Raw genomic sequence first — 25691 nt, forward strand, 5'->3', positions numbered from 1 at the left:
TCCGAGAGCGTGGGACTCTAGGTTCCAGCTCAGGCTGCGGTCACGAGCTCTGGGGAAGGCCACCAGCAGTCCCCCCGTCCCACAGGGGACAGCAGCCTCCAGCAGTGACTAATCTATGGGTGGACTGACTTTGCACTTTCTTCCGCCCCCAACCCCGACACCCCACAATCAACGCTGCTACCGAGTCCCCTCTGCTGGAAACGCCTGGCCCCTGGCGTCACAGCGACCTCCAAGCCCCTTCCAGCCCACTCCCCAGGATTCTAGGGCATCACCTGGTGGTTGCTTAGAACCAGAGGCTAATAGGTGGTTAAACAAATGCCTTCCTTATTTTTCCAATGCAAAAATAACCGAGGCGCTTTAACAAAACACTCCAGTGGAAACTCTTTACTGAAACAACTAAACCTTGTGGAGAAAATTTTTTTTAAAGATTTTATTTATTTCTTCATGAGAGACACAGAGAGAGAGGCAGAGACACAGAGAGGAGCAGGCTCCATGCAGGGAGCCCGATGCGAGACTCGATCCCGGGACTCCAGGATCACGTCTGGGCCAAAGGCAGGTGCTAAACCGCTGAGCCACCAGGGATCCCCACCTTGTGGAAATATTAAAATGGCTTAAAGAGGGCAGCCCAGGTGGCCCAGTGGTCTAGCGCCGCCTCCGGCCCAGGGCCTGATCCTGGAGACCCGGGACCGAGTCCTGCGTCGGGCTCCCTGCACGGAGCCTGCTTCTCCCTCTGCCTGCGTCTCGGCCTCTCTTTCTCTCTCTCTGTATGAATAAATAAAATGTTTAAAAAATAATAATAAGTCAGTCGGAGAAGGACAAACAGTGTATGTTCTCATTCATTTGGGGAATATAAATAATAGTGAAAGGGAATATAAAGGAAGGGAGAAGAAATGTTGGGAAATATCAGGAAGGGAGACAGAACATAATGACTCCTAACTCGGGGAAACGAACTAGGGGTGGTGGAGGGGGAGGAGGGCGGGTGTTGGAGGGGAATGGGTGACGGGCACTGAGGTGGACACTTGACGGGATGAGCACTGGGTGTTTTTTCTGTATGTTGGTAAATTGAACACCAATAAAAATTAATTAAAAAAAATAATAATAATAATAATAAAATGGCTTAAAGACAACTAGTAGCAGCTGGTGCTGTTCACCACCCTGACCTCTGGCCTAGGGCTAGGAGTGTAAATGCACACAGCAGGGATCTTCCAGTGTCGCACACTGGCACAGCCGCACCTCGCAGGGGGCGGGGGGCGGGGGGGGCCCAACTAGGAAGCAGTGTGCACAGCGGGTCTCTGGACCATGCATGTGATCTGTACACAGTGAGAAGGCAGAAAAACCCAGAGTATAGGACAGAGAATCTGCAGTCAGGGGCCCAGGGGCCCGGCTCCTGAATGGCTGAGCACAAGGGATGGATGCGCCCCCATCCAGGGCGAAAGGCTGAGGCCCACGGGGCCTTGGTCAGAAAGGAGAGGAGCCCGTCCCCTGCTCCCCCTTGCCTCAGGCGCTCGCTCGCAGACCAAGAAAGGAGGGCGCAGAAAGTCATCAGGGCCGTCAATTAAGACTTAAGACTCCTGGGCACCCCCTGCCAGTCCCCGACGCAGTGGGAGCTCCTTTTATCTGTGTGTCTGTCTGTCTGTCTTCCTTTCTTTTATCTTTCTTTCTTTAAAAGATTTTATTTATTTGACACAGAAAGCGAGATCTCAAGCAGAGGGAGCAGCAGGCAGAGGGAGAGGGAGAGGGCTCCCCATTGAGCAGGGAGCCGGACACAGGGCTCAGTCCCAGGACCCCAGGATCGTGACCTGAGCAGAAAGCAGATGCTTGACCAACTGAGCCCCCGAGGCGCCCCTACCTGGGAGTATTTCTGTTCATCTGTCTTTCACAGGCTGCAAACAAGGCATCTCCTGAAAGTCAGTAAATGTGAGAACAGCGATGGTGGCTCAGAGCACAGACCCCGCTGACCTTATGCTTGTCCTCGAACAAATGGTCCCACGCAACCTGTTTTGGTGCATGTAGGATTGTTTTCCAGAATCCTAATCTCTGAATTCAGGACCGGGTCCCCGATGTCCCGTCTCTCCTTAGGCTACGTTTCCCACCATGGCCTGCTGCAGGTCTGTTCTTTCTTAGAAACAGCAGTGACAGCAGCAGCTCTCAGCAAGAGAGAGCAATGATTTCGAGAGTGCTCTCACCTCCACATCCCTCCTCTGCCTTGATCCTCATCACACTGCCGGGGTGGGGGCAGGCAGGGAGAGGGCCCCGGTGTGGAGCGAGGGAAGGACACTGGAAGGACAGACAGCACAGCCGGCGGCCCGCGCTGGGTTTGAATCCCCCGTGCCCGACTCTAAAATCTGTGCCCGGCCCTGCACCTCGGGTTTTGTGCCCTTTTCTTGCCTAGAAGTCCATTCTTTCAGCTCCCATTGCCGACATCCCAAACTTGGCTGAGGTGTGCAGGCCTCACCCCTGGGCCTCCCATCCTGAAGTGGGGAGTCCTGGTCCGCCGGCCCCAGCCTCGCCTGTCCACCCTGAAGGCTCTTCCTTTCCTTCCGTGTCGTCCACCTAATGGCGTGGGGGAAGCTTTCACTCCCGGGACCTCACTGGACTGAATCGGCCTTAAAGGTGGTTCCCGAATGGGCCAGAAGCTTTAGGAGACTCTGTCCTCCGAGAATGAAAATAGAAGTGGTTTAAAACGGGCTGGGTGGCCGTCTGGTGGCCAGGCCATGGTGGCTTATCTCGGGGTGCTCGGGGGAGCGCCCCTACCCTTTCTTACCAAGGGACAAAGGAAAGCAAGTCTTCCCAGGGCCTGCTTGCTCATCAGAGACCAGAAGGAAGAGCCTGGCTGTGTTTCATCCCAAAGCTGCAACCCTGAGGTTCTTAGAGAGGGAAAGAGAGAGAGAGAGAGAGAGAAAGAGAGAGCAGCATAAGCCCAGGGAGAGAGAGAGAAGGAAGAAGAAACAAGCACACAGAAAAAGGGAAAGAAGACGAGCTAGGGAACGGGGAACCCTGGGGTAACTCCTAAGCAGCAGTACAGAGACCCCCGGGGCTCTCTCCCAGCCTACCCCCACACTGACGCCAACACGGAGGTGCCCCTGGTGCCCTTCTCCACCACATCCTGCAGCTGCACCACTTCGGGGCTGCCCACCCCACCCCCCGCCTCTGCCACTGGCCCGCTGTGGGCAAACCAGGAGACCACCAGCAAGACCACCCAAACCAGCAGCCTTGCAGAGTGACCGCTGGGCCCACGGCTGGTACAATTCTGAAACCAGTTCTGAGGTGTGGGTCTCCCCACTTATACCAAGCAGTTCTCCAGCGCCAGCTGGTGTCCTCTGATCCAGCTCAATTCTGGTATTATCTATCTGGAAATGGGGTCAGGTCCCACAGGGTAAGGGCTGTCCCCCAAGACTACTCAAACCTCCCCCTCCTCTCACTCCAGATGCCAGTCACGAGGTCAGATTGTCACCTGTGCTTCTGAGCAACTGCCTGTAAATTGGAGGTTCCCGTGACACCTTCCTTGGCTTTGATCAATTTGCTAGAACGCCTCACAGAATTCAGAGAAACACTTTACGTTCTAGATTACCACTGCGTTACAAAGGATATAGCCCAGGAGCAGCCAACGGGAGAGATGCCCACGGGGGAAAAGCAGGTGGCTTCCAAGCTCTCTCCAGGCACATCACCCTCCCCAAATCTGCACACGTCCACCAGCCTGGAAGCTCTGCAGACCTCATTATTTTGGGGTTTTATGGAGACCTCATTACATACATTGATTAAATCATTAGCTGTTGGCAACTGACTCCATCTCCAGTCCCCACGTTTCCCCCTGAAAGTTCCAACCCTCTCATCATGGTCGGTTCTTCTGGCAACCAGATCCCATGCTTAGGTGCTTTCCAAAAGTCACCTTATTGACTAAACCCCGTTGTGGTTGAAAGGGGATTGGTAGGAATATCCAGATACCCTTATCACTCTTATCACTTAAGAAATTCCGAGGGCTTTAGGAGCTCCCTGCCAGGAATGGAGATAAAAGCCAAATGCATATTTCTTATTCTAAATCACAGTATCACAACTGGCTACTCCACGACCCTGCTCTCTCTCTGCCCTGCCAGCTTTTTCCAATTCCCCTTTGCTCCTGCCCGGACAGGCTGAGGACAGAGCCCTGAGCCTGCAACCCAAGCAGACATCGGACAGGAGAACAGAAGATCAGCTTCTCCCCCACACTCTGGAACTTCACACCCAACCGCCCCCTTTATGGGAGCGGTTCCCCTCCCCTCACATCTCAGATGCGTCCTACCACAAAGGCCGTGACTCAAGACTCTCCCTTTGCACCTCTACCCAGTCACTGGGAGCAGGAGACTGTAGAACAGTTAGGGTTATGGCAGCTGGGCAGCCCAGGGGGCTCAGGGTTTAGCGCCGCCTTCAGCTCGGGGCGTGACCCCAGGGTTCTGGGATTGAGTCCTGTGTCGGGCTCCCTGCATGGAGCCTGCTTCTCCCTCTGCCTGTGTCTCTGCCTCTCTCTCTCTGTCTCTCATGAATAAATAGATAAAATCTTAAAAAAAAAAGGGGGGGGGGTGGGGATTATGGCAGGTGACAGTCGGACTGTTCTGAGCTATCCTTTTTTTTTTTTTAATCCAAAAAACTAGTTTAATTATTTAGCCTCAGCTATTACACAGGAGCAAGTGGGGTGCTGTGATGGGGACCACTGACAGGAAGGGCTTCTGTGGTTGCCCCAGGCTAAGTGCCACGCTCACGCTGGACACAAGTCTGTCTACTAGACTGGAGAAACGGATGATTTGGAGAAACGTGTCCTTCGGTCTGAACCATTTGCAGGGAGGTCCTACTGCCACATCACGGACCAAGTCTTGTCTTTCATCTCCCATTTGCCTAAGATGCTGTGGGGATCCACATGGGTGGCCCCAACAGCTCTGTGCTGGGAAAAAAAAAAAATAGCTAAGAGCTCCCAGATGTCACTTAACAGTTAGATAGCTGAAGGAAAGGTTGCATTGTTTGTAGAAGCCAGCTGGGCCCCTGTGGAAGGCTGTAAGGTGCTGCCAAAGTCCAGATGAACATCTGTGGGGCGTCAGATGCCAGAGTTCTCATCCTCAGAGTGAGGCAGAAAAACTCATTCATCTCGGAAATGCTCTGGACGCAGAACTTGCCCTTGAGCCAGATCAGGACGGGGCAGCTTGCTAACGAACTAACCTCCAATAAGTTAGTTCTTAGATATTTTAGCAGTTCCGTTTAGAATCACTTGTGTTTAGAACCGAAGAGTCAAAATTTCCAAGGGACAGCGTTTCATTTGTGACGGCCTCCCAAGACTTCCAGCTTCCTTCCAGACCTTGAGGATGCAGGCAATGCCCAGCCTCAACCCTTTCTCAACGGGTCTTGCCCACCCCTTTTGTTTTGTTTTTGGTGGGGGAAGCAGTGAAGTTGACCACAGAATGGGGGAGGCTAGAAAGCTTCGGGCTCGTTCCTGGTATCTCCATTCAGTTGGCAAAACGAGGCAACCCCATATGGTATCACGTGGTCAGTCTTGGTTTGAAAGACCCTGCGGGTGGAGGGTGAGAGGACTGTGCTAAGGGGGAGGACGGTGGGTGCAGGGAGGGGGAAATGAGCCAGCAGGCGGGCCTCTACGGTCTCCCTCCCCCAACTGCAGTTTTAACCATTTCAAACGCTGGGGATTCGCTGAGTGTGAAAGCCACGTCCAGTAGACATTAGACACAGATGTCAGGGAAGGGAAATGGACAGTTTTCAGGAGAACAGAACTTTTCTTCTGACACGGTCTTTTTTGATGATGGAAAGAGAAAAGGTCTGTAGACCCTCTAGATTCACGGCGGTAAGTCATGAGCAGGTTTAGGAAGAAGGAATTCTCTTCTTTAAATTGAAGTTCCATGAAAGAACAGATTTATCCTCCGTGGAGACCTGCTTTTTGCATTTGCAAGCCAGGCGGGCAGGTCCAGCATCGGGGAGGAACTCCTTTCCTTACCGCAGGCTGGGCCCGGAGGCCGACTGAAGAGGACTCCTGCCTGCAGCCATCCCCCAGGCGCACACTCCTTAGGCTGGGCCACGTCTGTCTTCCTGGAGGAGACCTACAAGGGCTCGTGTCTCCCCTCGGCCGGGGGCTCTGGCATCGTGTGCCCAGGGGAGTGGCTGTGAGAGCAGCCAGGCTCTGGGAAGCGGGCGGCTGGGGAGGGGGCAGGCCACGGCCCACCAGTGCTCCCTGCCCGGACCTGGGTGCTGATCCAGGGCCGCGGGACCAGCCCCATGCAAGCCACCGCTGGCCATACCGTACGCCAAAGATGCTCTGTCTGTGGCTTTGTCCACTGGGAAGAGGAATAGCACTGGTTCGGGGGCTCATCACTATCATTCCTCAGAATCACGTCCTCACTCTGGCTCAGGGGCTCGGTCCTGGGGTGGGGGTGGGGGGTCTTGACATTGCTCAGGGCCACAGAGGAGTGATCACCCGCTATGCTGCCCTCGGCCCCTGGAAACTGCTGGAAGGAACACCTGGGATCCCTCGCCTCCCGAGGCCCCTGCAGCCAAACAGCAGTCTTATTCCTTCGGCCGAGAGTGACACAGGTGGCCCCCCAGTCCCTGCCCATCCCCCGAGGCACCAAGATGCTCCGGAGAGCCAGGGCGGCCTGGGCCAGGCGAGCAGCTCCAGAGGTGTGGTCCCAGCTCCGAGAGCTCTCGTAGGGCCTCACGGGCCCCAGACCTGGGCCCCGGGCGGCCGTTCCAGAATAACAAAAGCCTCCCTCGGCATCCCTGACCCAGCTGGGGCAGGCAGGAGGCCGAGTGGCAGCAGAGGCGGAGAGAGGATGAAGCAGAGTCACAAACCAAAGCCTCGGGAGGGCACCGCAAGATCGCTCGTGGCAGGTCCTGCGTTCCGGGGCGCATCCACCTCCGGCCGCTCATGGCCCAGCACGGGAGGGAGGCCAGGCCTCGTCCTCCGGGCCCGGGCTGCTGCCTGTGGCGGGTCAGAGGCCTCGTCCTCGGGGCCCGGGCCCTGCACGCGCAAGCGAGGCGCCGGGGAGGCCGGGGAACCGTCCCGCCCGCCGCGTGCACGTGCCCAGGGCCCTGGCGGCCGCCTCGGGCAGATGCGAGCCGAGGCCTTTGCTTTCTTCGGCAGCGGGAGGGAAGGAGACCGGGTGAGAAACTGCTGCTGCTCACTCAGGCAGGGAGGGTCAGAGCGCCGAGGCCCATCCCGCCCCGCAGACACCGCGCCCCGGACTGGTGCCGCAGTGTGCACGGGGAGCCTGCGCTTGGCTTCGCGACTCCTTACTTACCCAGCAGAGACTACGCCAGGCTCCGCGCCCTGTGGTGCCGCGGGCAGGGGGTCCCCGGCCGTCCCCGGCCTGACGGGCGCCACAGGCAGGAGCTGGGCCGGGCCGCCCACCTGCGGGGTCTGCAGAGGCCGCCCACGGCCACGTACTGCATCGTGGGGCCTGTACTGTTCACATGAGACGGTAACTGTGAAAGCTTTTTGGGAGCATGAAGCCAAACGCACGATCTTAAATGTGGGTGAGGGTCCCATCGGGGATGTCGGGAGGAAGAGCGAGAAACGGGGCCTCACGGACCACGCGTTCTCTACCCCCCGCCCCTGGTCCTCCTGTTGCGCGTAGACCCCGGCTCCGCAGGCCAGCCCCGAGAGCCCCCTTCCCAAGCCCTGCCCAGAGCCAGCACTGGGGGAGCCAGCTCCTGCCAGCATGCGTGTCCCGTGACTGTCCTGTCACCCCTGGCTGATGCTAGGAAAGGCAATGGCCCCGCAGCAGAGGAGGGGAGGACCCGTGTGGAGTGGTCAAAGTCTCATTTCCCTGGATTCAAATCTGGGCAGCGCCCTCGGTCAATATTGATTTAAGTGTTGCTGGAACTGTGAGAGCTGCGTGGCAACCTGGGTCTCTCCTGCCACAGACCTCGTTCAAAAGCCAAGGTCTACAAACAGCAGTTCCCGCATGCTTGATCGATGGTTTTTCCACGCCTGTGCAACCTAATCCTTATCCAAGGCTGACAATCTGCCGAGGTCCAAGCTGGTCACACAACTCAAGAATCCCAGGAGTGCCAAGACCCTCAAACACACAAACACACTGCCGATGTCCTGCCTCCTGGGACGACACGGAAGGGCCTTCCCCAGTATAGCTTCTTCTGTCCACCGTGGAGGCCAGAGACACAGGGCTCTGGACCCCTGATTCCCTCCCACAAATGGCAGCAGTGATGCCTCGGCCACCTAAACACAAGCATCCCCTGCCCTTCCCAGCCTCCTTGGCAAAAGGACAGAGCCCTTCTTGCAGGACTCAGGCTGCCACTAGAGAGTCTACTCTGCAGCATGTTGCAAGGAGCAACATGGAGCCTAACGTCCTCCCTCAGGAGGCAAACCAGCCAAAAATCAACTGCAAAAAGCTTATTCTTCTGGGTGCATCAGTGGACCAGCCAATATTATATCTGTTTAAGAACTGTTACGTTTGTTCTGACTTTTGGAATCACATTAATGTTTCGCATACTCAAAGTCAAATCAAATCAACCAGGATGAGAGAAAAATTAGACTGCAAAGAGAAACGAGTTATCCTAACTGCATTTCCAACGAGTAACATAACCCCGAAGGTGAGAAAAGAACTCACCAGAATAACTTCTAAACATGGTTCTTTGTCTGTGTACCCTCAGTCTAAAGGCAAAAATAACTACAAATATTAAACTGTAGATAGAAAGTTGTGTTTTTTACAGGCAGGAGTTATCCATTCTGAATCTACTTTCCGTGAATTGTAGGATTGAGCAAATAAGTAAATATATATGAGAGTTCAGTTTCTTGCTGTTGGAGAAGGGAGTTACAGCTAAAGAAAGGGGGATGAGGGGAAGAATGACCCCTGCGGTGATGGACTAGGATGAGAGGTATCGGTTTCAATTTGCGGTTTTTAATATAGATAGAAAAATATAGTACTGGATGTGTGTGTGTGTGTGTGTGTGTGTTTACATTCCTTCTCTCTGCCCACCTGAAGGCAAAGATACCTCAGTAGCCAAGAACATACCCAGTACCCAGATCTTGGTCTTAAACATCATTCCTCACTATAAGAAACCAAGACTTTTTGGAAAAATGCCTGACTCAGGACTGGGGAAGAGAAAGCACAAAATGAGCCTGGAATATGCTATGCCAGAAAGCAAGAAAGTGCTAAAAAAATTTTTTTAAAAAGGTTCCAGATATAACGAAAAGATACAGGAGCCAGCTTGAAGGGGCTCCCAATGGCCAACTCTGAGATAATTTGAGCATCAAAATAATAATTGCAATGGAATATTTATGTAACAAAGTAAGAATCTGAGTCCATACAGATATAAAGAACGGAATAAATTAAAATATGAGGAAGAAGGGAAAGTCTTTCTTTATAGAAGAAGACCAATTAATATCGGGGGGGGGGGGGGACGGTGTCAGAAGAACCACCGTTTTGCAACCATCACAGTAATAACTGATGGTGTCAAGAATCATCCTTGGATACTAAGACCAGTGATGAGGAACAGGATATTTCCATAGTCTCAAAGTATTCCCACCCAACAAATTGTTTATCAATACAAAGGGAAGTCAGTAACTTTAGAATGGATTAATTTAGCAGACACCACCTCAAATAAGTAAACAAAGTTAGCATCCCCAATACTGGGACAAATGGAAATCCTGTACCTTCTGGAGAAGAACACAACTATCATTTCTAGGGTATTTCTGACAAAAATACAAAACCTAAATCTAATCACGAAGGGTCATGTCCCCAACTAAGGGATGTTCTACAAAATAACTGGCTTGTGTTCTTCAAAAAATGTCATGACAAGACCAAGAAAAGCTAAGTAACATTTCCTGATTTTTTTCTCAAGATTTTACTTATTTATTCATGAGAGACAGAGAGAGAGAGAAAGAGAGGCAGAGACACAGGCAGAGGGAGAAGCAGGCTCCCTGCAGGGACCCCAACGTGGGACTCGATCCCGGATCCCGGGATCACACGCTGGGCCAAAGGCAGACAGTCGCTCAACCGCTGAGCCACCCAGGCATCCCAACATTTCCAGATTAAAGAAGAGTAGGACATGACGACCGAGTGCAATGTGTTGTCCTGGACCGGACCCTGGGCCCAGGGGAGAAATGCTATAGGATATCAGGGGAAAAACTGACAAAACTGGAATGTGGAACTGTGGATTAGATAATAGAAAATACCAATGTTACATTTCCTGATCTCGATAAATCCACCACAGTTAAGTGAAAGAACATTCTCACTCTTAGGAAACACACACTGAAAAAAAAAAAAAGGAAACACTGAAAAATTCATGGATAGGGGTACATGATGTGTACAAATTACCTTCAAATGCCTTCATGGGAAAATATAGAATATAATATATATTGGAATATATTGACAAATATATATACAAATGGAATAGAAACAGAGAGGGCATACTAATGATAAGCCAAAGAACAAAATGTTAACAACTGGTAAATCTGAGTCAAGAGTATATGGACATTCTTGGGGCACCTGGGTGGCTCAGTTGGTTAAGCATCTAACTTTGGCTCACCCATGATCTCAGCCCTGCCCCACATAGGGGTTCAGTGGGGAGTCTGCTTCTGCCCAGCACCCCTGCCCCTGCTTGTGTGCATGCTCTCTCTCTCAAATAAATGAATAAAACCTTAAAGAAAAAATACTATATGGGCATTCTTTGTACTATTGCAACTTTCTATGATTGTGAAATTTTACCAACCTGTTAAAAGCTTAAAAATAAATAAATATGTTCGATAAAAGCTGCATTTTATGCAAGGAGCCCAGACACTTATTTAAAAAATAGCTTGTACACTCTTGTGCTCAACATGAAACTGATTTTTACTATATGTGAGCTAGCAGAATGAATGAGTGAATGAATGAATGAATGAATGAATGAATGAAAGAAATGTGCTTTAGAAAGTAACATTAGGCATCCTTTAAGATGGCACAAAAAGCACTTCTATACCTTCCAAATTACCACGAAAATGACAGAAAAGTTGTGGAGTTTTTTAAGTATAAAACTAAACTTAATAGCTGGAAAGGAAATAAGAACAAGTGCCACCAGTCGATCAGACATTTGAGGAAATCCCTAAGATGGGCTTGGAGGGGGGAAGAAAAAGCAAAGGAGAGAGAAGCAGGGCAGCCAAGAGAAGAGCGGTCTTCCAAGGAACCTGAGAAGCTCCAAGTTCAGAGTCAGCTCCTCCAGGGCGTGGACATGAGCAGGGAAACCACGGGGCATAACATGACCTTGAAGGTTTTGTCATATGTGTGGAAATGACATAGAGGGCACTTACAGCCCCAAAGAGGCGGGGGGTAAATGGCCCTTGTGGTTGCCGGGTTCCTACATCTTACAGTGAAGTGGTATAGTATTTGACTCCAAATAAACTGTGAAAAGTTAGAAATGTACACTTAATCCCTAAAACAGCTGTTCTCAAACTTTTTGGTCTCAAGGCCCCTTTACATTCTTGAAAATTATTGAGTGATGTGGAAATGTTGGAGTTTGGAGCAAATGTCGAGAAAAAATTCTCAAGAATTGTTTCTAGACATATCTTCAGCAAAAATGTGGTTTTATTAAAGCATGGGGACTGGAACCATGGGTTGAAAGAGCTTCATGGGGGTTATGAGGGGTGGCAATTATATATTTTCAAGTAGGAGGGGGTTAGGGATAGCATAAGTCTCTAAGGAATTTGGAAGCAGGGTTTCCAGGACTTTCAGGGGACTAGGTATTGTTGGGAAAAGTCATTTATTGGGGCACGTGGGTGGCTCGGTCAGTTAAGCATCTGCCTTCAGCTCAGATCATGATCCCAGGGTGCTGGGATGGAGCTTCGTGTTGGGCTCCCTGCCCAGCAGGGAGTCTGCTTCTCCTTCTCCCTCTGTCCCTCTCCTTGCTTGTGTGCTCTCTCTCTCAAAGAAATAAATAAAATCTAAAAAATAAAACAACAGGAAAAGTCATTTATTACTGTCTAGTAAAACCTTGGTCATGAGAACCTTCAGATGTGTATCACTGGGCCATATGCCTGGAGGATGATTGCTAACATGTACCTTGGGGGATAAAGATAATTTCCAAAGGGATTTTCATATGTTCAAGTAGACTTACAGGATCCTGGAGGTGGGGATAATGTTAGGCTAAATTGCCTTTTGCCTTTACCAAAGTATTAACATCCAGGCAGTTGAGCTCCTAGAGGAAGGTCCCTCTACCTGTTTCAAGGAGTTGTCAGTAGGCTGTAGGCAGGAAGGAAATGTAATCTTTTCTTTTGCCTTTGTTTCCCACATTATTGAGGATCCCAAAGAGCTTTGTTTATGTGTGTTATATCTGTCAATATTTACCATATTAGGGGATCCCTGGGTGGCTCAGCGGTTTAGCGCCTGCCTTCAGCCCAGGGCGTGATCCTGGAGTCCCGGGATCAAGTTCCACATCGGGCTCCCTGCATGGAGCCTGCTTCTCCCTCTGCCTGTGTCTCTGCCTCTCTCTGTGTGTCTCTCATGAATAAATAAATAGAATCTTTTTTAAAAAATTTACCATATTAGAAATTTAAAGGGAGATATTTTTAAATATGTATTAATCATTTAAATGTAATAGTAATAAGCTCATTATCTGTTCAAATAAATGCCCAATTCTCATGAGAAATAACTACTGTCCAAAACAAAAACATTTAATGAAAAGAGGCCTTGTTATACATATTGCAGATCATTCTAATGTCTGCTCTGATAGAAGACAGCTGGATTCGCCTATCTACTTCTGCATTCAGTCTGTTATAACGTATTGTTTTTGAAATACACGACAAAAATTTGGCCTCCTGCAGTTCCACAATTAGACAAGGCAAGAGTAATTTACTACCACTGGTCCAAGTGTGAAAAAAATTACCGTGACCCAAAAAAGACAAGAATCACAAAACAGGGGGATATTTGACATAAGAAACAGCTGTAGTTGGGGGCACATGGGTGGCCCAGTCAGTCCTGGGATCAAGCTTGAGTTAGTTCAAGCTCGCTGGTCAGCGGGGAGTCGGCTTCTCCCTCCCCCTCTCCCTCTGCCCCCTGCTCATGCTCTCAAATAACTAAACCAAATCTAGAAAGAAAGAGAAGGAAGAAAGGAAGGGAGGAAGGAAAAGAAAGAAAGAATGAAAGAGAGAGAGAGAAAGAGAAAGAGAAGGAGTAAGAGTGAGCAATAGTCACGCAGGAGCCAGAAGAAAAGAGATGAAGAGATGAAGAGCCTTTTGCTCAGAGTAGCAAAGCTTTAATAATTTAATATGACGTTTTCTTCTCCGTGAGTCCAATAATGTCACTTGGTGATTCAGTTAAACACACACATCTCGCTGTCATAAAAGATATTTCTAGGTTTTAAACTTTTACAACCAATCCTTACAAATGTGGAAATGTTCATTATGATTATAGGAAAATATACAAATTTTATAAACCTCGACAATATAAAAATAATAATCCAACTAACAAAAAATTAGAAATGAAATGAGGGAAACAGAAGAGTAAATGTGCCAATGTCTTTTTTTTTTTTCAGCTCAGGAAGCAATAAGTAAAGGACTAATACATGGATAACTTGGTCAAGAAACTGAGGTCCAAATATATGACTTAAGGGAAATGAAAACCAGAAACCATAAGTAGTGAAAGTCTCTGGAAAGTGTGGGTGAACGTTTTTAATTTTATACCATTCTCAATTGTCTGAATTGTTTTTTTTACTGCATGCGTAGAGTACTTCTGTGATAAAAAATACTTATTTTTTATGTAGAGAAAATATTATCACATTATTAGAAATATTTTTAAAATAGAAAAGGTTTTTGTGCTGTCCTAGAGTTAGTAATCCTGTTTTTAGCTCAACTTCATTTTTTTTGCAGCGCCAAAAGATGCCCACGGTTTGGATCACATGTTAAATGTGTTGCATGAACGGGATCCTTAAAGATAGTGAAGACTTTTGTAAAATTAATGTCTGCTCTTAAAATTTGTGTATCTTTTAAGAGAAATTATAATTTGTTTTTGCTTTGTGCTGTTCTTGACTGATATAAATGCCTGAAATAAGCAGGGAAAGTTACTGAGTCATGACTTTCTGCTTTAAGTTAAATTCTATAAACACTGGGATTCACGTGAGAGCAAATTTATCATCGCATCAGACATAACTATTTTTGGCCTAGTGAGGGTTGCTAGGCCACCACTGCTGCCAGTTCATCAGAAAGCACCTAAATCCTATAACTGCTTACAGGGACTGTTTAGGAAAAGAACACGGTAGATTTCTTTCTTTCTCTTTTTTTTTTTTTTTTTAACACAGACCAGGGCTTCTTACATCACTATCTTTTTCTCTTTCTTTCTGCCTGTGAAGAAGAAAACATGCACACACCAAAATAAAAACAAAGGAAATGTAAATGGGACCTTTCTCCTGAAAAGCGGAAACATTCTTTTCTTGAAACCATAGAGCCCTCATTGGTGCTACCTAGGGGAGACTTTGCCCAACTATTCGAAAGCCCACCCCCATCAATACAGTCCCCATAGTCCTTTGATTAGGTATTAAAACTCAGGGAAAAAAATTTAAGAATCAGATTCATTTATACTTGATAATGACTGAAGAGCAAAAAGAGATATTGAATTATGTGTATGGGGGATCCCTGGTGGCTCAGCGGTTTAGCACCTACCTTCAAGCCAGGGTGTGATCCTGGAGACCCAGGATCAAGTCCCACATGGGTCTCCCTGCATGGAGCCTGCTTCTCCCTCTGCCTGTGTCTCTGCCCACCCCACCCACCCCCGTCTCTCATGAATAAATAAATAAAATATTTTTTAAAATAAATAAAATAAACTGAATTATGTGTATGTCTTACACATGTGTAAGAGACATGTGTATCCCTTTAAATCTTACTACAATTATTTAATATTGTTTTGTGAATATAGAACTGTGTAGTATTCAAACTGTTTTCCCAAAGAGATATATTTGGGTCAGAGAAAGGATAAAATGAATGGAAAAATATCCACCCCGCAGGAAGTCAGGACATTCAATCAGGCCAGACCAGGGTGGAAGCACCACCTAGTGGCACCTCCCCCAAATTACAAGAATAGTATGTCAGCCTCATAGGGCTCTCCTTGCAAGCCTCAACCTATTACAAGATAACAAGGACTGTATTTTCTCTGAATCTGGCCATGGATAAATGGTACCCTAAGGCAGTAAGAAGTTTTAAAGTCTCCTAGTCATCCCTTCCCAGCGAAGCAGAATTATTAAGTTCGTTGGTTAGTTAGTTAAGTCATCTCTACACCCAGTGTGGAGCTCGAACTCGCAACCCTGAGGTGAAGAGTCGCATGCTCTTCCACCTGAGCCAGCCAGGCACCCCTAGGCAGAATGTATTGATTGTATTTTTTCTTTTCTATATCTTATAATATTATAACACCTGAAAAAAATCTTGCATGCTAAAAGGAAGGTTCTCAGAGATAGCAGAGGGCTGGCCAGGAGCACGCCTTTCATATGCAAACCCACCACTTCCGAGCCTGTCCTCCCACCCCCACCCCCGCCCCCCAAACCTCCCCTTTTTATCTAACTTTCACACACCAAGCCAATGTCTCCTCTGTCTCCTCTGTCCAAACCGTTGCAGGGCAGGCACCAGGAAACTAGAGAACATCCCCGTAGCCTGAAGCCCACCAGGACTATTCCAACTAGACAATCCTCAACTCCCTTGCCCTGGTTTTCCCATGGGAAGCCCAATAGAGGCTATGGCTCAGGCTTTCCTCTTGTTCCTGCTTCTGCCTCCGGCCTAGAATCTTATACTTCCACTGTGGCCGTGTGTGGCATGGGATCCCCCCCTCTTCTTCTGGGAAATACAAGAGTCCTTCAATGCCATTGGCCTCTACACGTCATCACTCAATCCCCTCTATGAATGAACATCCTGTGGGTACCAGTGACAGGATCCCACTTAATTTATTTCAGTGAAGAATTGGGGGCGCCTGGGTGGCTCAGTTGGTTGAGCGTCTTCCTTCGGCTTGATCCTGGAGCTCACAGATCTAGCCCTGCATCAGGCTCCCTGCTCAGCGGGGAGTCTGCTTCTCCCTCTCCCTCTGCTCCTTCCCCTGCTTGTGCACTCACTCCTGCGCGCGCTCTCTCTCTCTCTCTCTCTCTCTCTAATAAATAAAATCTTTAAAAACATTTATTTTGGTGAAGAATCACTTCCATTCCAGTTTTTAGGGTACCTTCATTCATAAAATGTCTCCATCCCTCTTTTTACACTTAAGCAGCATTTTTGGCTCAATTGTAATTTTGGGAGTTGACTTTCTAGGCTAAGTAGCAAACAGGGCGATCAAATGGAAAGAGAACAACAAAGAGGAGAGAGCAGGAAGGGTGACAGTGTCCACACAAAAGCCTCAGACTCAACCCTGGAACCGGTTCTGTCCCTTCTGCTCTCCCAGATTCCAGGACCAGAAGCCTCTTTTCTTCTGCCATCTGCAAAAGTTGGTTCTGTCCAGGAGCCACTGGGGCCCTGACAGTGAAGTTACCAGCTGAAGCTTCAAGATCCTTCACTTGCATGGGGTCCTTTCCAAAGATTAGACCTACTTTTGTATTTGCAATTTGTATCTTTTAACTAAAGACGATCTCTAAAATCGGACAAGCTTCATGTTCTATAAAAACTGGGAGGGCGACAGGGGTCATGGCTCCAGGGGCCCCTGATGTGAGCCCTTCTCTTCTACCCAACTATTCCGGGCCTCAGTTTCCTTATCTATAAAAGGAGGGGCTCACAGGGTGGCTTTGTCTTTTTTTTTCTAATATTGTACTTATTATTTATTTGAGAGAGAGAGAGCACACAATTGGGGGGGCAGAGGGAGAAGCAGACCTCCCAATGGGGGGCTCCATCCCAGGACCCCGGGAGACGTTTAACACCACCTGGGTGGCACCAGGGGGGGTTTGTCTTCAGTTCCTTTTTCCTTTCTCCTCAGCGACGTTCATTTCTCTACATACTAATAAAGCAACACCCTATAACCTTCCGTGCGGCCACCACAGCTCACTTTGCATATTGGCTTTTTAAAGATTCCAAAACAGACCTGGCAATGGCGTGGCACAAATACAAGTCAGTTCTTAGCCGTACGCTGCTGATGGGGGAGCAGACAACGAGAACGCGAGGAAGCCTAACGCCAATGCTCAAAACTCTATTCTAACTTGAAGTCGGGATGCACGGACCCCATCCAGCGCTGTGGCTCCGGCCTATCTCTGCCACCCTTTGCATGTGTCTTTGGACAAGTCATCGGACACCTCTGGCCTTGTTTCTTGACATGCTGAGCAAGGGGGCTGGGCCGGCGGTTTCTTGGGGGCCTCTCCGCCTCTTCGTATGTTTGCTTCCACCTGCCTCCGGCGCAGGTGCTACCTGGTGCTCACCAGTGACCCACAGCTTGACCGGACTCTCCTTTACTCTTACCACCCTAAGCTAAGCTGGGTCAGCCACAGGAATGAGGAAGAGAGAAAGGATGAGAGGGCCGAGAAGGGAAAAGGAGAGCGAGGAAGCCGGCACTGCTGGGGCACGTTCCGGGGCAGCCGGGCTCAGCCCTGGGAGCCAGCCCGGGAGCACCTCCTCCCACGTGAGGCTGGCGGCCGCGGCTCTACGGGGCACGGACTTCCTGGGTCTAGGTCAGGCTTTTTGCCCAGGCGATTAGCTCAGGCCAACCAGGCGTGAGCATCCGGACCTCCCAGAAAGGGGTCCTCACGGACTCACTCCTGCAGAAGCCAAGTCTCTGGAAGAAGGCTGGACGGGGAAGAAAGAAGACAAGTCACTCGTACTCGCTCATCTGCAGCTCTGGGTGACTTGTTTACACCCCATCGCATAACACCGCTTCCCTTTAGGTTTCTCTGGAGACCATCAGACCCTGGGAGAAGGAAGACCAGCATCTCAGCCTGGCCTGGGGCGTTCCTTATGCCGTCATAAGGACGAGATTCCAGTTTCAAGATCCCCAGCACTCGCTCTCACTGGAGATGCCGGCAGCCCTACGCACTCGGTAACTACCTAATAGACTAAGCGGAGTCCCCACCATTCCCAGCGCTAAAAGCATTAGATCCTGTGGGGCCACCAGAGGATGGCACATCTCACCCAGCACATCTACTTGCCATCTCTCCCTGTTGCAGGCCACCTGCTTTCACCTGCTTTCTCCTGATCTCCCTGACATGCCGTAGCTGCCTCCACAATCCTGTCTGTCCAGGGACTGGTGGGGACGAGCACGGGATGGAAGCTTTTAGCCTCCCACTGCCCTCCCTCTGGCTCCAGCTACTCGTTAGCTTCCCAGGCCCAAGCTTCACAGTGTACTCCACTGGGCTTCAGTGTGAAATCTGCACCACCCAGCCACTGAACACAAAGTGTATTTACGGCTCACCATGTGGCAGGCTCCGGGCCAGATCCTTCCACATACGGCATAAAAGCCTGAAAACAGGTACTCCCTCCCCATCTCGTAGTTGTGGGAGCAGACAGGGAGCCCTGAATAACTTGCCCAAGGGCCCAGCACATCCAGTACTACAGTCAGAATTTGGAACCCAGCTTCTCAGGTTCAAGTCCACTGCCCAACCACCCCTCAGGTGAGTGAAGGGCCTGAGGACAGAGGGTCCCAAAACAAGACTTGTTCTTGCCAGAGGCTCAGCAGGTTCTCAAACACTCATGCACACACACGCACACACATTCTCAAGCCACTCTGCACCCATCTAGGTCTAGAAAGTGTCCCATCCTTCTCAATGGACACCCACCTAGCAGGTTGTCCTGGACAAGGTTCCACATTCTGGCTTCGGCCCCTAGAATAATCCTGGATCTGGGACTCAGGTCTTTGCTGTGCTGAGTCCTGCATTTGTTCCCCCGCTGAGCTCTCTGATCACTTATATCACTACAACGTGGAACACAGACATACTCCTCACCTTAGTTTTATTATCAGCCAACATCCACTGGTCGCTTACCATGAACCAAGCACTACGCTGAATATTTACATGAATCACCTCTTTTAATCTCTGTAACTCCCTAGGGCAGGTTTTATTATTGCAGCCATCTTCTAGGTGAGGAAACTGAGGCTTACGCAAGTTAAGTAACTTGCCCAAGATCACAAAGTGTCAGAGTCAGTACCCTGGACCACCACACTATTAACCACACTACTAATGAGCTCTTCTCGGCGGGCCCACTTAGCACTGATCAACACACACACACACACACACACACACACACACACACACACACAGCTCCTCCATCTGGTCTGGAGACAAAGCGAAACCAAGAACCCATTTTTTCACCTCTCTACCTTACTCACAAGCATCCCCACTCTAGCCAGATGTCCTGAGAGCTACTTTCCCATCACAGTGACCAGAGCAGAACAGATGTGAACTGCAGGATTCGGCACAGGGCACCGCCTTCTTAGTCCTGTGTCCTTCAAGCTCCAAGGCTCCTAAGAGGATTCCTGACTCCCATGGCTGGAGTAAAAGTAGAAAAAGGTTTATAGGAAACTTCTGGAGGGCCAGCCACTCCCAGAAGTCAGCTTCACACATGTGAGCTACCCAAACTGCTCACTGTTCTCTACACGGGCCTCCAATTTACCGTCTGGGTGGCTTTGCTCATGAGGCAAAGAGCAGAAAGGATTAAGGCTGAGGCCTTGGCAACAAGCACACTTGGGTTCCAACTGGCTCTGCTTTTATCTGCCAAAACCAAAATAATCATATTTACTCCAGAACGTGGTGGTGCAGATTAAGCGAGGTGATGCGTATGAAATGCTCGCTAAGTAGTAAGTGCCCTCCACTCAGCCTAGGATGCGTTTCCTGAGTTCACCATATACACTCTACTTCCACCAATCCTTCCACCAATCCTTCCACCAATCCTTCCACCCCCGATGTAAATGGCAGCCAGGTGAGCCCAGTTAAGCAGAACCAGCACTAATGGGGCACCTTCTGTGGGCTGCGCACTCACGGCAGGTCCTGAGGACACAGGAGGAGGAAGGAGTTCACAGCCTTCGGGAGGAAGGAGAGAAACAGCTCGTTCCAAGCCCCACAGTCAGTGCCCGGTGGGGAGAGCGCTTGGCTGGAGCAGGGCAGCTGAGTCAGGTCATGGAAGGCCGCAGAGAGCAAGATGGGGAGTTTGAGCTGAATTCTGAAGGCAGGGAGAAGCCACTGAGAGGCTTTAAGCAACGGGGTCGACTGCACAGATTTATGCTCCAGTGAAGCATCACTTACCTAACAAGTGGACAGAGAGGTTGGAGGGTGTGAACAACCCAACCCAGAGAGGGCGCCCAGGACCAGGCAGTGCGGGGAGACAGAGGAAAGGGTGGATCTCAAATGCGTGTAGATAGTGAACACCAAAGAGCCTGACGTGAACACTGGCCAGGCCCTCAGTGTTGGAGGCCGAGGAAGGGGGAGATGGAGAGAGAGGGGATACGGAGGCCGTCCAGCCAGCACAGTTTGACAAGCAAGCCCCTCCTCGCACACCTACGCCAAACCAACTTGCATCTGGCTGCCCACCGCTCACTCACCTGGTGAGCCAACTGACAGCCATCGTCACTGCCTCACGTACTCGGAACGTTCCCGCTGCCTGAGACGTCTCAGCAGGGCTCCCCGAAGGGGAAAGACAAGCTCAACTCCTGGAGAAGGGCGAGCCTCGGCCGGAGTGTGGGACACAAATGAGGTGCAGGCTCTTGACTCCGGCAGGGCCAGCCTGCGCGGGCCTGCACCAAGGAGCTGGACTCTGGGTGGCGGACACCGGGAGCCGCTGAAGGCTTTGCACAGGGGGGAGGGGCTGCAGCTGAGCCTCCACAGGTCCCTCTCACAGAGGGAACCAAGGAGGTCTAACTTGTCTCTTTTTTGGGCCCCCCTGGGGCCAAGAGCCTCCCGTTTCCCATCTGGGTGTCTTTTTCACGCCTAGCGCAGCAGCCGTCGCTGCGGAAGTGGTCCACGAACAACATGGTCGGGGTGCACGCGCTCGTGCACGGCCTTACACATCCGGAGAAGGCACATGGGAAGTTCGGCGAGAAGCTGCTCAAGCTAAATAAAATGTAAGACCCCTGAGTGATCTGAGGGTCTCTAAGGGTCCTCGGCCACACTAAGAAGGAGGCCACAGGCCTTTCCACCCAGGGGAAAACAGCTCTGGGAAGGCTGTGAACTCCTTCCCGACTTCTGGGCAGGAGCTATGCCAGGTCTCCAGTCCCTCCCTTCTCCGCAGCACGAAAACTTCCAGGCCTGGGTACCAGGGTGCAGAGGCGACAGCGAGGGCCTGACCTTGGGCCAGGTACTCGCCACCTGCCAGCCACCAGGCTGCATTTCCCACACGCGCCTGTAGACCTGAGAAGGGGGACCCGGCCAGTTGGGATGTCCCACCAACTTGGAACCCCACGTGCCTCGGCGGCCTCTGCCCTTTGGCTCGGGACACCGGGCCCTGGAGCCTGCTCTCTTCTACTGTGTGAGGCCTCGAATTGATTCTCTCCCCTCCTGGCAGGCCAGAAATCCTCTGGCCCTTGTCTAGGGCGAAGTCTGAGGGGAATCCAAGGGATGCTAAAACCTTTAAGGCCGAGTGATCCTTCAACAGCAAAGACGGGTGCAGGCAACTTCCTGGTAAACACCTGAGCACGGCTTTTTACTTTTTAAGGGAATCACTGTATTTCTGCAGAGAACCGACTCAGTCCCGTAGCTGTGCTGAGTATTTACTACCACTATTGATCAACAGCGGAAGCAGAAAACAAACAAAAAAAAAAAGGAAATGAATCCGCAGCCATCGGGAAATTCAGAAATCTATCTGGCTGCAGGATTATATGCTTTTCAGAAATAAATTTACCTTCTTACCCTGGTTTGATTCAATAGTAAAAAGAGTTCAAATTATCTGAGTCCTCGCTCCGTGGGTGGAAAATCTCCAGGGAGGCCCAGGGTTCAAACTCCGCTGCAGGCCATGCCCAAGAGTTCCTGCACCGAGACCCTGACAGCGGCCACAGTACTTTCCTGATGGGGTCGGGTACCAAAGGGAACTTCTTCGGAGATGCTGAGAGTTAAAGCAGGTGCAGCACCCCGGGCCCAGCTCCCTGGTGGCCCGGCTCCCCTCCCCCCAGCGAGCCTACCTGCTGGGCGGCCTCGTGGAAGAGTTCTTGCACCTGGGACATCTGCGCCGCCTCCTGGACGGTCCCGCGGGGGACCCTGAGCGGGCAAACAGCGGCCTGGGCAGGCGGCCCCTGCGCACCGGAGCCCCTCGCTCCCGGGTGTACCCCGGCCTGCAGGGCCCCTCGGCCCACCCCCGCCCCCGCCCACCAAGGGCGCCCGGCCAGAGGGGGCTGCAGAGGGGCCTGAGCAGGGGGAGCAGGGGAGGGGAGGGGGCAGGTAGGAAGGGGGCCTGGGGGAAGAGAGGGACCCCACCGAGGCGCCCCGGGGCGGGGGGACGGGGGGGGGGGGGGGGGGGACGGGCGGGGCGCGACCAGGAGCCCGAGGGCGCCAGGGGGCGGGGAGGGCGGTGCAGCCATGACCTGGCGGCCCAGGGAGCTGGGGCCCGGCCGGACCCCGACTTCTGGAGCAGCCCGCCCCGGCTCTCGGGCCCCTGGGGCGCCCACCTGTCCCCTCTGGGCCAGACCCCTGGGGGCGCCCACCTGCCCCCCCCCCCCCGCCCGCTCTCGGGCCCCTGGGGCGCCCACCTGTCTCCCTCTGGGCCGAGCCCCTGGGGCGCTCACCTGCCCCCTCTGAGCCAGACCCCTGGGTGCACCCACTTCCCCCCCCTTCACGGGCCAGTGGGGGCACCCACCTGCGCCGCCCCCCTCGGGCCCCTGGGGGCACCCAACTGTCTCCCTCTGGGCCAGACCCCTGGGGGCGCCCACCTGCCCTCCCCCCCCCTCGGGCCCCTGGGAGTGCCCACCTGCCCCCTCTTGGCCGGGCCCCTGGGGGTGCCCACCTGCCTCCCACCCCCCACCCCCTGGCTCTACGGCCCTTGGGGGCGCCCACCTGCCCCCTCTGGACCGGGACCCTGGGGGCGCTCACCTGTTCCCTCTGGGCCAGACCCCTGGGGGCGCCCACCTGCCCCCCCCTCGGGCCCCTGGGGGCACCCACCTGTCTCCCTCTGGGCCGGGCCCTTGGGGCGCCCACCTGCCCCAAGGAGCTGGACTCTGGGTGGCGCCCACCTGCCACTCCCCGCTCTCGGGTCCCTGGGGGCGCCCACCTGCCCCCCCCAGGCCCTCGGGCCCCTGGGTGCGCCCACCTGCCCCCCACCCCCCTGCTCTCGGGCCCCTGGGGCGCCCACCTGTCTCCCTCTGGGCCGGGCCCCTGGGGCGCCCACCTGCCCCCTCTGGGCGGGGTGGGGGGTCGCGCGTGCCCGAGGCCCGAGGCCCGAGGCGCAGGTGCAGGCGGTGGCGCTCGGGGCTGGGGGCGGGGCGGGGCGGCGGGAGCTGGGGCGGAGGAGGGGACCCCGCGGGACCGCCGTCCCCCGCCCGCCGCCACGTGGCTGCGCGTCCCGTGGCTCCCCGCCCGCTTCCCGCCCCCTGGGTGCAGGCCCGGGCCGGGAGGGCGGCGAGCGGGGGCGGGGCAGGGGACGCCCTGGGCCTGGCTCCCCCGCCAGGTGGGCCTCAGGCCCCAGGAAGGCCGCCTCGCCCTCCCCGCCCTCAGCAAGACTCAGAACTGGCTTTCCCTGGGGACTGAAGCAGCTTTCCAGGGCTCCAGCTTGCAGGAAAAAAGAAAAAAAAAAAAACCCACCCTGAATTAACATACAGAGAGATTAAATTATCTCCATTTCCAATCTGGCATATTTCCTAATCCTTAAATAACTTGCTAGGCTTCCATGTGGGCTTCTGGAAACAGGAGGGCAGCTGGGAGTACTTCCCACGCCCACATGAGCCTTTGTGTGAAAATCCCTAAAAATAGAGGTTGTTCTTTTAAAAACAAAAGGGAAGGCAAAGCCATGGGAACACTGACAGAGCCCCAACATCTCCGGCTCCAGTAAAGGCTTTCTTTGGGGTGTGGAAAGATATATAACATGAAACGTGCCATTTTAGCCATTTTTAAATGTACAATCAGTGGCATTAATTACTTTCACTTTGTTGTGAGGTCGCTGCTGTCTTCTGTGTCACTCCAGGCGGCACCTCTGCGCCCACTGAGCAAGAACCCCCCACTCGCCCCTTCCCCGGCCCGTGGAAACCTCTAATCCACTTGCTGCCTCTATGCATTTGCTTCTTCAAGATACTTCATATGAGAGGAATCAGACAGTATTTGTCCTTCTGCGTCTGGCTTATTTCACTAGGTACGTCCTCGAGTTTCATTCATGCTACAGCATGTGTCAGAACTTCATTCCCGGCAAAGACGTTTTTAATTACCCATCTCCGCCCGAGGAAAGACTCCCAGAACAAACTCCACATTAGCAATCTGGAACCAAAGGATGGATAGGTGGGCAGGATGACACCGTCAGATTATATCGACTATACATCCCCGCGATACGTCTGATGGCTAGTAGGCTCCTCTTTATTGTTCACTTTGGGGTCACACACGACATTTTTTTTTTTTTTTTGCCCCACGTTGGTTTCCCGTTTGCCATCATCTTCTGATGAGCTGCCCTCTGAGTGTCTTGTGAACTTTGAAGAATCCACATTCAATTTCATATCAGCCCGAGTTAAAAACATTAGGAAAGGAAATCCATCCACACCACGGTTCAAACCACCTGCTCTCTGTCACTCATTACTTTCTAAATAAATGAGAAGTTCCCTTCAAAGCTTATAAGCATCTTCAGACCTAAAAACAAATATTTATTTCTTTTCTTCATATTAAAAGTAAGAGAAACCTACCCATTTGTGAAGAAAAAAAAAGTGTATCTTGCTTAACGTAGATTTATCTCATAACAACAGTACTTTTCTTTTTTTAACAACAGTACTTTAAAGTAAAACCCACTTTTGTTGTATTGGAAAACAGTATCTTGCATATCCTTTGAACAGAACAATTCCTTTTTTTTTTTAAAGAATTAAATTTACTCATGATAGTCATAGAGGAGAGAGAGGCAGAGACACAGGCAGAGGGGATACTACCCTATTTGACCTCATATAAGGATGTTCACTGCATCATTAATCTGTAATAGTTAAAAAATTAGAAACTGAATGTCCATTAATAGAAGATTGATTAAGTTATGGTATAGCCATGCTATGACAGCCAGCATTAGAAAGAATTAGGTGTCTTTACATGTACTGATACGAAACTCTGTTCATCACATATTAAGTAAAAACAGCAAGTTGCAAAATAATGTATATAGTTATTTTTTATAAATCAGTATATATATATATATATATGCAGCTATTATGGAAAAACACACATCAATCTGTTAATAGTGGCTATCTCTAGGAAGTGGGACTGAGATAGTGAGTTAAGTGGGAGAGAAATCTACTTTGGTGTACAAATTCTGGATTTTAAAAAAAGATTTCATTTATTTATTTGAGAGAGAGAGCATGAGCAGGGGTAGGGACAAAGGGAGAGGGAGAAGCAGACTCCCTGCTGAGCAGGGAGCCTGACTTGGACTAGATCCTAGCACCCTGAGATCATGGGCATTTTCAATGCCAAAGTCAGAAGCTTAACTGAGCCACCCAGGCCCCCCAACAAATTCTGGGGTTTGTTTATTTATTTATTTATTTATTTATTTATTTATTTATTTTATTTTATTTAAATAAAGATTTAGATTTATTTATTTTATAGATTTATTTATTTTATTTTATTCATGAAAGACAGAGAGAGAGAGAGAGAGAGAGAAAGGCAGAGGGAGAAGCAGGCTCCATGCCGGGAGC

At 51.2% G+C, this 25691-nt stretch overlaps 1 protein-coding gene across 1 annotated transcript in view; it reads right to left on the reverse strand.

The window, feature by feature from the left end:
* SLC12A8 (solute carrier family 12 member 8) overlaps window positions 1–23294 on the reverse strand; it is a 132883-nt gene extending 109589 nt beyond the window's left edge. The window contains exons 1-2 of the mRNA XM_072728408.1: window positions 23177–23294; window positions 22014–22089 (exon numbers count right to left, since the gene is read on the reverse strand). Coding sequence (XP_072584509.1) covers window positions 22014–22055 — 42 coding nt within the window. The 5' untranslated portion in view covers window positions 22056–22089; window positions 23177–23294. The remainder of the gene's footprint in view (window positions 1–22013; window positions 22090–23176) is intronic.
* Window positions 23295–25691: the final 2397 nt, after the last annotated feature.

Source organism: Vulpes vulpes, chromosome 1 (genome assembly GCF_048418805.1).
Source record: "Vulpes vulpes isolate BD-2025 chromosome 1, VulVul3, whole genome shotgun sequence".
Taxonomy (NCBI): domain Eukaryota; kingdom Metazoa; phylum Chordata; class Mammalia; order Carnivora; family Canidae; genus Vulpes; species Vulpes vulpes.